General features: G+C 42.2%; 1 protein-coding gene across 1 annotated transcript in view; it reads right to left on the minus strand.

Moving 5' to 3' along the window:
- LOC138615962 (serine/threonine-protein kinase 32C-like) overlaps positions 1 to 16,146 on the minus strand; it is an 83,749-nt gene that overhangs the window by 10,857 nt on the left and 56,746 nt on the right. The window contains exons 4-8 of the mRNA XM_069689869.1: positions 10,806 to 10,979; positions 4,812 to 4,849; positions 2,771 to 2,860; positions 1,752 to 1,855; positions 1,501 to 1,617 (exon numbers count right to left, since the gene is read on the minus strand). Coding sequence (XP_069545970.1) covers positions 1,501 to 1,617; positions 1,752 to 1,855; positions 2,771 to 2,860; positions 4,812 to 4,849; positions 10,806 to 10,979 — 523 coding nt within the window. The remainder of the gene's footprint in view (positions 1 to 1,500; positions 1,618 to 1,751; positions 1,856 to 2,770; positions 2,861 to 4,811; positions 4,850 to 10,805; positions 10,980 to 16,146) is intronic.

The following is a 16,146-nucleotide window of genomic DNA, read 5'->3' on the forward strand; positions in this document are numbered from 1 at the left end:
CCAAGAAAAGTGTTGAGCAGATTTATGTCCTTTTGATGCAAAAGGAATCATCTCGTCAACAGGCACATTTTCTCTTGCAAGAAAAAAAACGATTTGGGATTTAATGAGGTTAAATCACTTGTTATGATGAATATTAGCACACACACACACACACACACACACACACACACACACACACACACACACACACACACACACACACACACACACACACACACACACACACACACACACACACACACACACACACACACACACACACACACACACACACACACACAGAGACTCACACAATGTGTCTTCTGTCACCCGACTGCTCTGTTTCTGTGCTTCCATGCCTCAGATTCCCATCTGTCGTTTTTCTTCCCCCTTCCTTTCTTTGCCCTGAAGGTCTCGCCTCATCCTCCCTCCCTCCAGCTCAAGTCCCCTTCCGGTACCTGCATTCTCCATCCTTTGTCTTCCTGTGACTTTTTGACGTAATATGTCCCTTGATATCACCTCTTTATCCCTCAACTCCTTTTTATCCTGCTCCTCTTACGAGGGAAGACCATCTGCATCCAGGCAGCAAGGTTCAAAATACTCGTCAAAAATATCGAACATTAAAGTCATTGAATTAGGATACACTAAAATTTGCATCCACATTCCTTTACTCTTTATTTATTTATTTTTGCATATATTTCTATAAGACATGTACTGATCTGGCCCAAATCAGATCCTTTAATTTTGTGTTTCTCAATATAATTCAATGAATTTGAATGTTTCTGACAGACTAAAAAAACAACAAATTTTTTTTTTCTCATCCTTTTGATCCACAGGCCCCAAAAACTGTAAAGCTTTAGTTTAACTGGGAGTCTGAGACTCATAAAACTGACATGACACGATCAGTTGAGAGCAAATTGCTCTCGCTCTTGGATTCGTTGGGTATTGAGGAACACTTTGCCACTCGACAATAGTTTTACAGATCGGAGTCTCTTCAACATCAACAAACCTTGGCTGAGTTCAGACACCAGCTTGCAGAGACACATGAACCCGACAACAGCCAAACCACAAAATTAAGGTTAGTTAGTGACAGATGATTTGCCCTGCTGTCGGTGATGTTTGTCCTTTTTAACGGTGACCGTGACTAAAAAAATCTCGGTAAAGGAGGAGAGATAACGGATTGTTTACCGGCAGGGTTGTCAGAACAGATCTGAGTGACCCAACTGTATTTTACATCCCTGCTCAAATGTATCTCAAAAAACATATCTACATATGTTCAGGTTGAGAACTTTAAAAAAGACTAGAGTTGCAAAATATGGCTATTTTCCTCATTGATTAATCTGCAGATTCCTTTTGAATAATTGATTAAATAATTATTGATTAAACTATAAAATGTCATAAATAGTAAAAAAAAAAACCTCCATTCAAATTTCCATGGTGGTTTTGAATTCAATGTTTTGGAAATTATTTCTAGGTTTAAAATTCTGAGATGAATTCAACCATTTCAATAATCCAGCTCACCTTCCTCAAGAGGGAAACCAGGTCCTTGGGCCAGGCGGGGCTGTACTGGACACTGACTGTACTGAAGAGCTGAATCAGGGACTCCACCGAGTTACTGGCATGGATGTCATAGGGCCTCTGTTGAAGAGACAGGGGGACACGAAGAGGACAAGTAGCAGGTGGAGGAAGAGACAGACGGTGGGGTTCAATGGAGGCAAGTTCATTTGTGTAGCCAAGTAAAATAAAAACCACAGTTCCCATCGTGCCCTTACCCATCCGCGCAGCACTTCGAAGATCGTCACCCCTAGTGACCAAAAGTCCACATCAAAGGCGTAGCCCGTCCCTCCACTTACAAACGACTGGAAGATCTCTGGGGCTGAAAGCAGCGGCAGACAGAAAAAAAGCTTTTCTAAACACTGCCTGTGCACAGAGTGGGGAAAAAAAAAAAATAAAAATAAATAATACTCCTCTGCAGACTGTCAGCAGGAAGTGCGCATTTTTACTCAGTTATCACAGGACAGGAGGGGACGAATTTTCACAAATAAACACGAGATCTGTAATTTAATCTGTATCATTTAACTCAAGTGATGATGAGAGTGTAAAAATGTCTGACACCTTCTCGCTTCAGCATCTGATTATCACGAGGTTGATATCTACCCAACAATATCACAAACAGTTTGTTCTAATCAAGCAGCGACCAGCAGTGACGTCAGCCGTTGGTTTGTGAGCGCCCGTTATGAAGCCTCGAGTTTGGCCAGCAGTGACCATATGACCATATTTTGGCGAGATGTGGGCGATACTACGTCCCGCCCACTGATAGCCGTAACCTGACTGCACCACAGGGCTGTCAATCACCGCCCCCCGCCCCCTCACAAAACCAGCTTTTTCAGGCTTATTTTCTAATAAATGACGGGAATATTTTCAGATGGACGACCAGAACACTAACCTGGAAGAGAGAATTTAGTGAATGACATACAGAAAACTTCGGATTTCATGAGAGCAGTTAAATGGGGGTCTATGGAAACCTGCGCTTTTTGGAGCCAATGTCTAGCGGCACTTGGTGGTATTGCCATTTAAGGCACTTATACATTGGCCTAATTTTTTCAGAGCCAAAAGGTACATCCATTTTTATACAGTCTATGGTTCGAATGAACTGAACTGTGTGTTCTTCAGGTACGTTTTAGCATTTAGGACTTCAAACCAAAACTCCTCTGTCAAGAATACAACATCCCTTCTCTCATTGCATCTCTTCTTTCTGCTCAGTAGGGACATGTGTTTGCTGAGACGTTACCCATGTAGGGCTTGGTTCCAGCTAAGGCAGTGGCTCTCTCTCCGTCTTTTATAATGGTTGCTATGTTGAAGTCTGTCAGGTGAGCGTGGCCTGAGGAAACACAAAACCCACAAAGAAAAGTTATTAAAAAATGCATCAACATTTTTTAAATAGTGACATTAAAAAAGAAACATTTCACTGGTATAGAGAAAATGAAGTAAAGCAAATCTCTCCTTTGACTAAACGGTGCGTCCTCATTATATGCTCCTGACGAGTCTGACCTTGTTACTGATGTGACTCATTAGTAGCCTGGTCACCTCTCTTTGTGTGTGTGTGTGTGTGTGTGTGTGTGTGTGTGTGTGTGTGTGTGTGTGTGTGTGTGTGTGTGTGTGTGTGTGTGTGTGTGTGTGTGTGTGTGTGTGTGTATCTGACAGGTTCATGTTATTATGGCATTCCCACTTTAACCTGATTACACACTGATAAATCCTGAGTAAACACCTACAGGTAGATATCAGAGCTTACACTGAAGGAATGATTCAAAAACCTGAAATCTTTGACTATGACTGTGCAGCGTGTAGTCAACGGAATGCAAATCACAGCACCACAGACAGCAGCAGACCAGTCAGAAGCACTGCTAAAAATGAGTTTAAAATCATTCAGGGTGATGAGACATTTAAAATTTAACTAATTGTATTCAATTCATTCCATTTACTCTATATGATGCAATACATTGTTCAGTATTACTGGTGGGGTGTGAGCCTCTTGTGGGATCTGATCTTACAAACTGTAGCTTTACATTTGAGGTGGAGGCTTTAGTAGGAGACACTTATAGTTTATTTTAACATACAAAGTGCCATATTAATGTGGAAGAACACCGCAATGGTCGACTGTCTCAATATTACCACCTATCCTTACCTCCCTAATTCACAAGATGCAACGGTAACGCTGTGATTGCTATGCTCACACACCTGAAGTAAGACACTATACCCAGCCTTAGTAACAAGGTGAGAGTGTGCAGTGTCTCACTGGTGTTATAAGTGGACTCCTCCCTTCACTGCTATTTCATCGAGTTCGGCCTACGGCACCTCAGGAAAGCGCCACAGCAGTCCTGACGTCCCAGAACTACTCTCCTCCGTACTCCCACCCACCACCCTGCTCCACCTGTTTCACATCCACATTGTAAACTAGTATGATTTGTGCCTACATACTTCGGCAAAATTATCTTGCAAAATCATATAAAGTTCATACAAACTAAAATGACACAGTGGTGGACTACAGCAAACTGGTTTTTTTTTTAGGTAAAATGTGTGTGGACATCAGGAAAATGTACGATTCTTCAGAATAAAATACGATGTGTCCTCCCAGCAGTCAGTTCAGGTTTGAGCTTGTGAGAACGTAAAGAAGCAGGCTTTGTGATATCCTTTGCTTCTGACAGTTAAAGGAAGGTTGCTGTGAGATCATCAGGGGACAGTTTCAGACAGTCGAAAAGTTGCTCTTAATTCAGTCTAATCTGGAGTTTCACAAAAATAAAGACTTTAAACTAGGACCTGTAGTACAGTATGTTTCCGTGGTAACACTCAGTGGCACCAACTAACAAATAGGAGGAAAACTCAAAATGTCATTTTTGAAATGTGTTTTCCTTTTCCAATTCAAGTTACATTCTCCATTGCATTTTCCCAGTAAAGTATCTTTGTGTTCCATTTCTAAAGGAGGCACTTGGTATGTTTTCTAGTGGCGTGAAAGGAGGCGAGTCCACCATGTATTTATTTGGGAAAGTCTTAAGATAGTCAAGAGCTAAAAAACGTTGTGCAACAGACACATACGGACATCTAAATTAAGTCTGACTATTAGCTGGAACTTGGCCACACTCAAAGTTTATCTTTGTACAGATGGCTTGTTTGTTGTTTTTTTTTTTTTTTTTTTATCATGGAACCAGATCTAAGATTTTGTTTTTTTTCCCTATCCATGTGGGCTTCAACAAATTCTGAGCATTATTTGAACATCTTATTTAATCCATGTCTACTGCACAAACAAACACAAAGCAAACGGTTCACATCCTTACCTTGTTCATCTAGTAGGATATTGTCTGGCTTGACATCTCTAAAAGAAAGAAAAAAACATCAAAAAAATGTGTCAAATAAATAACCTCAACTCAGACAAACACACTCATTTTATGCATTGTAAACATTGTAAACATTGCACAAAAGTTTCACCAAAGTTAAAAAAAAATCAGCAAAGAAAAAGCGAGTTGGGTGCCATTGAACCGCTGCAGAAGAAGAGCGAAAACAGATGAGAACCCTGACAGAAAGTAAGATAAATGAATAATTTCTGTTTGTTTCATGTCCTAATTTGAGGAAGGTTCCAGTCTGCTTATCGCTCTGCACAAATCTTTGCATCTGCTCCTCTTTTTCATCTCTTCGGCTGAAGCTTCAGTGGACATCTACGTCACATGGTTGGTGTGCGACATGATTTATTCACTAGGTCTGTTTCCATTACAGCTTCTCGCTGCTTTCTATTCAAATGATGACATTTTCATTTTGATAAATTTTCATAGAAAATGTCAGAAAAAAAAAAAGAGGTGGATGAAAACACACTTTGTGAATCGTTTCAGTAAGTTAGAGGTTCAATGCATTTGCTAAATGTCTACTTTGTTTATATAACTCTCAGTTAAATCACAAACTGTGCTGCATCAGTGTGTTTAAGTGGGAATGCCTGAGAGAAGACGTGTACAGTATGTGTAGATGTGAAAGTCTGTAGGAGGTGTTTGTAGGCTGATGCATGTGTGAATTACATGTTGGTGCAACATGTTGTGTTGTGTTTCTGTGAGAGAACAAGAGGGAGAAAGGTCTTTAAAGCCCTGCATTTTAAACCGAAGTGCACGAGAACACAAACGTCAGCGATCCCCTGGAGGCTCTCGCAGGTTTGTCTGCACATGCTTATTACACTGCTGGGCACCTATGCAATGGACACACACACACACACACACACACACACACACACACACACACACACACACACACACACACACACACACACACACACACACACACACACACACACACACACACACACACACACACACACACACACACACACACACACACACACACCACGACATTTCCCAGCCCTTCGAGCACTCCACAGGCAATTAACAGAGCGCACACAGCTTATTTAATTATGCCGCACATCACGCTGGTGTGGAGAATACACGCGGTCTGCAGAGAGCATCCGAACACCCCACAGGACGCATGTGTTCGCTGTGGCTATGCAACGCTAAGCTCATGCTAATGCGAGCTGCCAAAACTCTTGGAGGGGAGTGAAGGTGGAGGTGGTGGGGTGGACAGATCCAGCAGTACAAAGCTGGAGGGAAATACATACATGTTCTCAGGAGGAATCCTGGATGGAGTGCCAGCCGCAGCACAGAGACATTTTGTTTGAAGTACAGAATTCACTTAATTTACTTTGCAGCGAGAAACTAAACACAAATCGAACATGAAAGTGAATTCTTGTTTTATACACGAGGAAATCTCCAGTGTGAGGTGATCTAACAAGTGGGAGAGGAGAGGAGGAGAGGAGAGGAGAGGAGAGGAGAGGAGAGGAGAGGAGAGGAGGGGAGAGGAGAGGAGAGGAGAGGAGAGGAGAGGAGAGGAGAGGAGAGGGAGAGGAGGAGAGGAGAGGAGAGGAGAGGAGAGGAGAGGAGAGGAGAGGAGAGGAGAGGAGAGGAGAGGAGAGGAGAGGAGAGGAGAGGAGAGGAGGGGAGGGGAGGAGAGGAGAGGAGTCCAATTCTACTTCCCTTCTCCTCGTAGGACTAATTTTACCTCCTTGGGCAGCCTGACTGTTGCTAGGAGACCAAAGACCCTTCTTCCCTCAGTTGGTGCAACAAAATAATTGTATAGTATTCTCCTGTCTAAAACTTACAGGGTGGAACAAAATTGCGAAGCTGGGTGAGTCCACGGACACCCAGGGACTGGTTAGAGAGCAGAACGCACGACGTCAAGGAGACCGAAGCATCCGTCACCTATTTCGAACGACAGTTTTGAAACGTATGTGATGGACACCTCTGCCAACTAGACGAGGACAAAAATCCCTGGATACCTGTTGTGTAGCGAAACGAGTGACTGACACATCACTTGCAAATATTTTCACTCTACACATACACACATAGGCGTGTTTGTCTCATGGGTTCCTTATCATATAACGTTATAATAAGGAACCCATGAGACATGTGTGTGTAGAATGAAAATATTTGCATATTCAGTATTTGCTGTACAGTATGATCTCTGCATGAATGATTTCTGAACTCGTATCTGAATACTGTTTTTCAGGAAACATTTTATTCACTTCCCTGAAACAACAGATCAATACCACGAACTCTCAGTGAGTCTTGTCGTCACTGTGCGGCTGCCAGCAGAGGAGTAGTGGTGCATACATGCCGGTGTACGGCATATGTTCATGTATGAGCATCTAAAAATAGCCGGAGATACATATCAATAAGGCTGCTGTCAATCAAGTTACATGTAATCTCTGGTGTTTACCGCCAGGAAAACAACAGAGACCAGTGAAAGTTCAAACTACTTCTTTTTCCAACAGTTTATGCGCAGATTATTATGTATTAATAATGAACTTTAGAGGTACTGTAGGTGGATTTTTAAGCATTGACAGTAGCCAGGATAACTGTACTGTATATTTGCATTAACCAGACTCTGCCTCCACCTCAGATTTAACACACAAACATGAGAGTGATAAGAATCTTTGACTCTTGGCTATGCATTTATCTATAGACAAACTCGTGCGGCAACCAACAGTTATGTCGCCTGTTGACTTGTGAACAGCTGATATGAAGCCTCGAGTTCGGATCTTTGCGGACACAATCTTGCTAGTTTGGAGTAGTTTGAACTAGAAGTGACTTTGTGGTATTGCAGCTTAGGACACTTCTGCATCGGCCTCATTTTTCAGACCTGGAAGCTACGAACACTTTTAAATACTGTGGTCAAAGCATTCCTTTATACTACACTTCTTCATGTATTATTCAGTTTAATTTTACTGTTTGTTTTATTTTGTAGCAAAGCTTCCTGGGTTTAAAGATTATGTTAAACATCTTAGTAAACTGGGAAACGCATCAGTGTGTGTGTGTGTGTGTGTGTGTGTGTGTGTGTGTGTGTGTGTGTGTGTGTGTGTGTGTGTGTGTGTGTGTGTGTGTAGTTGTTCAGAATTGAACAAACACATACATGTTCATATTTCCCTTCAGAGGACATTACACTGACTGTAACTCCTACTTGTTATCCCTCAGCTTTAATCACGTCTGTATACTAAACGTTAACGATTTACATTACTGGAATTTGCTTTTTGTCCCCAAAGGAGAGGCAGATTTCCACAATGTGACTGTAAATCGATTTACTGCACATTCCCACAACATTAGCAAAACATGTGTACACACACACACACACACACACACACACACACACACACACACACACACACACACACACACACACACACACACACACACACACACACATACACACTCTGTTGGTTCAAGGAAGAAATGGAGGCCGAATAAGGTTTTTAACAAGGTTCAAACTGTTTTCCAGCCATCAGTCTGCAGGGATCTCGTTCTTTCACTTACTGGACTGCACACACATCGACTGCTGCACTCAGCATATTTGGACAAAAAGCGGTGGACAGCGAGTCCAGCCTGGTTGAGGATGATGGATGGTAACAATTACTGGAAAACTCGTGTGTGCTATTTTTAGATCTGTACAGAAACGTAAATAGAAACAGGGATGCCCACATGTCCAAGTAAAGTACCCCCCCCCCTCTCCTCCCCAAGTACACACCAGGACTCAGGGAGAAATGATGTTATATACTATTACATCTTAATTGCTCTGATATTGATTTTAATAGAGTTAGTGGCCCTCTAAAAAGAAGATAATGTGCATTCCTCAACATACTCTGGTCTATAAATACAATATAACTGCTGCCAAATATAGAAAACATAAAGGGGAGACTTTGCAGTCAAAGCAAAACATGACTAACACTTTCTACTATCATCTCTGTGGCGCTGCAAGGCAGCGCGCACTATTCCGCAAGAATAATGTCTGTCAGCTGAAAGCATGTGACCCTAAACAGTGAGGTGAAAGTGGAGGCAGGTGAGACTAGTCAACAGGACATGATGAAGGTGGGAGGAAAAAAAACCCCATCTATACTGAGACGTAAAGCCTGAAGAAATGCACATAAAGCTGGTTGGAAAGGCACTGTGACTTTGTGATGAGATGATCGCCGCAGCAGAGAGGAGATTAGGCAACTGAATACATTGTGATGTAAAGGCTTTTACTTCTATTCATACTGAGGAGTAAATCACAACATTCATAAAGCACCGATGTTTGGAGCTGCAGGTTGGAGCAGCAGAACACAAAGACACCAAACCTCTGGAGTCCTGAAAGTTACCGACACAACCTTGAGCTGATGTACAGGGTTTATTTCCATGCAGGAGAAAATCAAAGCTCTGAACTGAGGTTTGGTTTATCTGATGAAACAAAGACCTGCATTTGGTGTATCTGAATAGTATTGTATGTAGATAATGGATTAAAACACAGTTATAATTGGGAGTTTTTTGGGATAGCAATTAATCTCTGATAAACTCACTGTACACGAGCTTCAAAACACCAAAAGTCAGAGACAAGGTTAGCGACTCGCTGGCGTGGAAGGAGGTGGTGAAGAATAAAAACAATGTTCTTTAGCAGGCTCGGAAATCACAAGAGGACCCGCAATACACAATTCATGCAATTTTAAAGAGCTAGCGATCTGCAGTGTGTTGTGATACCATAGACTGTGATTTATTACCGTGTTTTCAAATTCACTGTATGCGCCCCAAAGGAAAACTTTGTCACCACATGTTGTATTCAATAAAAACAAGTTTTCAGGCCGTTCATCTCCCTTCAATCATTCTTTACTGCAACAAAATGGGATTGTGAAGCTGACAGACTGACCAACGCTCAGAAAAATGTGACTGATTTATTTATTGATTTGTATACTAAAATGTCAATACTTAGCGTCTGTGTATTGATACTATAATGCCATGTAAAATATCACACTACTATACTATATCGTTACTTTCCCCTCTGCATTATCTGTCAGGTGGACAGACATAAATGGATGTCTCTGTAGGTTTGCTTACAAAGTCATCAAATCAACTCTTTTAAATGATGTCATTGTTCAATTCATAGCAAAAATATCAATCAGCGTCACTTTAACTTTTTATATATTAGTATATTAAATTACTTTCACTATGTGGCTTCTGCATGTTCAGGAACAGTAATGCTATTTTTTTTTAACAGTTTTATATTATAGGAGCTCTTCACATGTTCAGGTTTCAAGTTCGAGGTGGGCGATATGACCCTATATAATATCAACATTTTTCAGTATACTTATGTGATAATAATATTCTTTATGATCACAAAAATATTTATTATTTGAGGACTATATTATTGCAACAAAACAGGTGCTATAGTTTTATGCCTGCATAAACGTGACAGTTTGCCTTCAAATATTCAGTAAAAATGAGACAAAATTAAAACTTAGTTCTTAAGTTAGTAAACAACAACTGTAACGCCGATATGACATCATGATATGACATCATTATGCCAAGTCAGATTATTGTCAGCATTACGCAATGAATTTTCTTTTATCCTATTAAAAATTTGAACCACATCATCGTGGCCAATATGAAATGGCACATCCCTATTTCAAGTAATACATCTCTAAATGTAAAAAAAAAAATGTTTTCCTACTTTTCTGTATGTCTCGTGTTGACAGTGGCTGCTTGGATGCTGCTGCAGCAGGAGTCTCCAACCGGGTCGCTCACAAGCTACTGGTTTAGTACGTGTGAGTGCTGAGTATCAATTTGTTATTGTTAACATCAAAGAAGCTTATTCAGCTGGTTTGGGTGGAGCTCAGCTATGTGAATAAATGTTAGTGTACTTTCATTTTGTCAAAGTAGCTTTAGGAGGAAATAAGGTTTGAACTGAAATGAAAGAAGAAGAAGCTGAATTTGTACCTGTGGATGATGTGCTGGTTCTGCAGGTAGTCCAGCGCCAGCGTCATCTCACAGAGGTAGAGTTTGACTGCGTCCTCGCTGAACTGTACGTTCTGCTGCAGGTGGTAGCGCAGGTCTCCTCCCAGCAGGAGGTCCACCACCATGAACATGTCCTCCTCGTCCTGGAACGAGTACCTGGGACCAGTGGGAGGACACGGCGCTCAGTCGTGGTCCGGTACGGAGAGCAAACAACATGCTGCACAAACACAAAAAAGCACAGGACGAGCACACAGACGGCAAACACGCAGTACACGGGCTTGTATGTACTTACATGCGGCACACAAAGGACAACACGTGTGCAAAGCTTACGTCAGCAGACGGGCATGCATGTTCACAAGAACCGACACGAGGACAAACGTGCTAGAAGGCCATGTATGTGTAAAGAACCACCGGAAAACATACTCTGTACATGCATCTGTCGCTGCTCTTTCCCAAAACAAGTACACTGAATCAACCTTTATGCATAATACTCATTCATGTATGTTCCTTCCTGTCGGGCTCTGAACACGCACATTCGACGGCAATGGAGAGAAATCCGTCATTATCCCCATAACATGGCGGTTTTTTAAAGAAATGCAAAAAATAGAGTAAGTAGATGAAGAATTTAAGTCTTTTGCTTGATGTGATTTAATTGAAGGCGGCTGGTGGTCCGTTAAACATTTTTGCCTATCAGGCTTACTAATCGTGCACATCAAATTAAAACACAGCCTCTAAGTGATGGGGGAGGGGGGGATTTGTAACACTTCACCCCACAATTTCTGCCCCAGACGCCGAACAAAACATTAAGCCACACGTGTGAACAAAGTGGTTTTTAGTACTGCAGAATCTAATTTCTCATCTAAGAGAAATAAAGGCGTTATAATTTCTTAATAGGCCCCCCATGTCAATTTGCAGAGGAGGAGGGAAAACAAACGGAGCTTGGTGATTTCTTTCATCAAACTCAGCTTAATGCGGTTGCTACTGAGCCAATTCCTATTTTTTCCCATTTCATCTCTGATATTGTGGCGGTGTTACTTCTTTTTATAGCTGCAGGTTTTTCTCTGTATCTTCAAGCTTGGCTCTGAACACTCAGGGAGACTTTCTGATGGGTCCTATTCAGGTTAAATTTCCTGCCTCTCTATAAGTGAGAAAGGGGGCCTGTGTTTGCTGCAGAGAGAAAATCATTCCATCTCATTCGCAGATTGGAGGTTCGGCCGCAGAAGAAAAAAAACATTTGCTGTACTGTCGCCTCTTTCTCTTCCCCTAAAGCACAGCGTAGATTAATTGACGGAATGGCATCCACTTTCATGTGATAGGAGATAATGTGGGGAAAAAAGTACACTGTTGTTTTCAGTGAGCACTAAAACAACACATACAGAGTTTTACTCAGTGGATTATGAGCCTTACCAGCTGGGTATCACGCCAAAGAAAGTAAAACACCTGTTAGTCCACAAGAGGATACTGTGACAGCGCCAAGTTTTGCCTCATCTAGTTGTGAAAAGTACATGCACGTATGACCAGGGTCAATGATGGAGGTCATGTAAAAGAAGTGATAATGTCCTGGTAGGGAGAAGTTTTGGGTGGTTCTCCACATTAAGTAACAGAAGTTAGTAATGTATAACTTGTGCATAACGTGATATATTTATTGCAATTTTAAGTAACTTAGCTGCCAAAACCACATGCATGTACTTGTCATGCTTGGGTAAGGCAAAAGGTTCTACTTAAGCCCTTATTGCACCGGGGGCATTACGAATAAAAAACACGAAAAATCCCAAATACTTGCGGGAAAATATTTTGCATCAAAACACAAGGCACGGCTGGTATTAAGATAACCACGGTAGGAAGACCACTTCAAAACTGTCATAAACATAAGCTGTTTTTTCTTTTAAAAGGACACAGAGATGGTTTAACGTGAAGTTTTGCAGCGCACAGCAGTCAGCCATTATGCAGACAGCTAGACAGGCCGGCAGGCAGCCGATATGAGAAAGACGTTTCGGGAATATTTTGGGTTCAGGCCTGATGATACGGGTGAGCCAACCAACACTGACGAAGCTGTGTGCTCTGTCTGCAAATCCTTCTGCATGTGAGCTTAAAAGTGCAGGATTTGAATGAATACTCTCCACAACAGAAACTGGGGGTGTCACAATACCTGAAACGCATAATGTGATTGGCTGATGCCTGTATTCATGGTGCAAAAGCTCAGAAAAATCGACCTCCTTCCTATGAAACAAATCACCGCTTTTTTGAAGCACAATATTTACGTTCTGTGTGAAAGTACTCACAAGAAAAACAAAAGCTTGAATTAATTGCACGAAAAAAAAAATGCCCCGGTGTTCACACCGACACATGTAGTGAACTGACAGGGGTATTAAATGCTTTTGTGTGATATCAGATTGGCCTTACCACATAATTAGTAAAAAAAATTAAAAAATAAATCTAATTTAATAATGATGAGCTCTGAGTGGTTTGGTTTCTTTAAAAAGTTTCTTTTACAAGACTCCCACATCTCCTCCTCCCTGCCACGGCTACTTTGGCATGCACCCAATAGGACAGGACAGTAGAGCCACCTTTAGTCCATCAGACACAGTAAACCAATCTGCCCTGACCCTTTAAAGATCAGCCACACTATTAAACCACAGAGCGGCCTCAGCAGATGGCCAGCCACAGGATGTTGTTTTCCTTTGGCAGCGAGTCCTGACTGTCACCTTTTTATCACCTCATTGTCACAGTCTAATTCTCAGTATCCAGTTGACAGATGAGCTTCCACTGAGGCGACCCTTGCTATCTCAGTGTTCCACAAAGCGGTCTTCCCAGTCCGCCGCTGAAATATCTGGGTTCCTGAGAGAGAGACTAGTTGTCACTTCCTTCCCCGCTTTCACCGAGGTGACAAGGAGATGTCAGATACGGGCCGACAACTAGAGCATTTGAAAGCACCGCAGCTGACAAGCCCTGTCACCTTTAAGACTCTCACTACGGATGGGACAGAGAGCAAACAAACAATTTTACTCCCTATTTTTTGGGAACACAATGAAATCCACAAATTTGACAGGACTTAAAGTAAAAATAAAAAACTCTTCTTCTGTCTGGGAGTGGAAAGAAATACGGATGGAGAAAATGTAGGAAGGAAATTGAGACTTATTTATTGAAGAGCGCTTGTTTGGGAAGATTATCTGAAGACATCCATCACACCAATTTTGTTTTATGGCACTTACTCTGGTCTTGTTCACAATGGTAGAAGGTAAAGGGGGTCAAAATGCTTCAGCCAAAGTGTTTGTCAGGTTGTTGGTTGACAGTGTTTTGAGACTTTTCAAAAGCAAAAATCCAAGATGTTCAGCGGTTTTACATATAAATTGCTCTGGTGTGCAGAGGTGACAAAATATGAAAGGAGAGAACATCGCTGTCATGATCCCTTTTTTTCCTTTTTCAAGCAACTTCTGCCGTCACTTTTCATGTGTAAAGCCAAGAACACAGCGGGCAGCAGAGTGTGTCGCCTGGCTCTGCCCACTATTGACAATAGACAATAGACAATCCTCTATGGCGTGTGGCCAGACTTTATCTATTCACAAAGTGAGATTGGGTCTGGTAGTACCAAGCTAGAGATTGTGTTATTGCATCTCACCTCTCCCAGGTATTAACTCTTTGGGCTACAGAAGTGGTCAAACAACATGTCGAACGAGCTGGTTGGGTCTTCACCCTAGACTAAAGTAAAGTAGTCCCAACGGTTGCTTCTCTCCTTCGTCTTTTCCACCGGTATTTTCCTGGGAGATCCAAAGGTGTTCCTCAGCCGGGGTTTAAGATCTACAATGCTCTGGGTCCTCCCTCGAGGCTTATCGCAGGTGGGCATGCCCAAAATACCTTTGTAAGCAGGTGTCCTGGAAGAAGCGGAATCAGATGCCAAAAACACAGCAACTTTTAAACAGTTCTACTCTGAGCTCTTTGCTTTGCTGTTCAGGGTTTACGGACTTCACTATTTTGTGTGGACAGTAAACATTTGGAATAAATATGGGGATGCAATTTATGGTGCTGTTATTTATATATTTAAGATGTTTTTTCTCAGCATTTGCCAGAGACAATAACAGCAAACTGAAACTGACAATGTGCATTTAAATATAGAAGTAAGCGATATGCTGTCATAAAACATGGAGCCATTTCATCTATTGACCATATAATAATATGGATTGATGAAGCTTTAATAGTTTTATATCTGCGGTACAGCCGTTCACACGCCGGCACGCTGCATTGTTCAATCCATAATCTCAGCACTCACCCTCTGCACTTGTGATGAGCGTGTGGCTTCATAATGTTCACAGAGGAATTGTATGCCACACCGTTGCGTGTGAATGAATGCCTGGCAGATATTTGGGGCCTGGGGAGAGCTTTTACGGTCCAAAACCACGAGGAGGCCATGTGGAAAGGCCAGGACAGGACTGGGCTGCGACAGTCACAGCAACTAAGAGAGGAAGGTTAGCCGGCTGGAAGGAGTACAAGGAACAGGCTGAAATAATCAGGCCACGGTGACAAATGAGTCCAGGGAGGCAGGGAGGAGAGAGGGAAAGAGGGGGACAGCGCAAGAGGAGAAACAGTTTGGAGGAAAAAGCGAGAGAGAGAAACAAGAGCTCGTGATTTTGTTGGCCCGAGCTGCTCCGCAAAGTTTCAAATGGCCTACATAAAGTTGGTGATAGAGATGGCTGGAGCCGGCTGCATGACTCAATCACAAGACACTCGCGTGCTCCTCAGAGGATTCCTGCAACAATGGTGCGACCGAGCGTTGCCTCCAACCAGTCGCCTTAAAACACAACACCTCCGCTGGCACGCTTTCACAAAGTGCACTTCGAGAGCCATGTCCTACAAAAAAGTTCTCCTTTAAAAGTAGAGTGGAGGGCAGTTTCACTGAAAGTCCTTCAAAGCTGCAAAGTCCAGCGCAGAATAATCTGCAGAGGTGCAATGCTTCATTAGAGAAACAGACTTCTGTGCTTTTGGAAAAGATCCCATATCTTCCCTTTTATGAGGATGACTTAAGGCTAAGCCCCCTCACAGGCCTTGTTATAACTGCTGACTGGGGTGTAGAGGCTAATTTGTTCCATAGTCTCCCAAAGCCTTGTTCCATCCAGGCCTGAAATCAATATTCCTAATGGAGGCTGAAGAAAATGGGGCACATCCATCCCCACCTCTCCTCTCGCTTGCTCGCTTTCTGACTCTGATGAAGGGACGGATGGTATGAGGAAGGCACTATATAACCCACTCTAGATGACTCACCCCTGTTTTGATTTTGCAACCTTTCAAATAATTTAAGTTGATCCCAAGGGATGGCAAAAGCGCGAAC

The sequence above is a fragment of the Brachyistius frenatus genome, unplaced genomic scaffold (assembly GCF_029030835.1).
Source record: "Brachyistius frenatus isolate BFR_SWC_R1_liver_20210118 unplaced genomic scaffold, ASM2903083v1 Contig_8, whole genome shotgun sequence".
NCBI lineage: Eukaryota > Metazoa > Chordata > Actinopteri > Embiotocidae > Brachyistius > Brachyistius frenatus.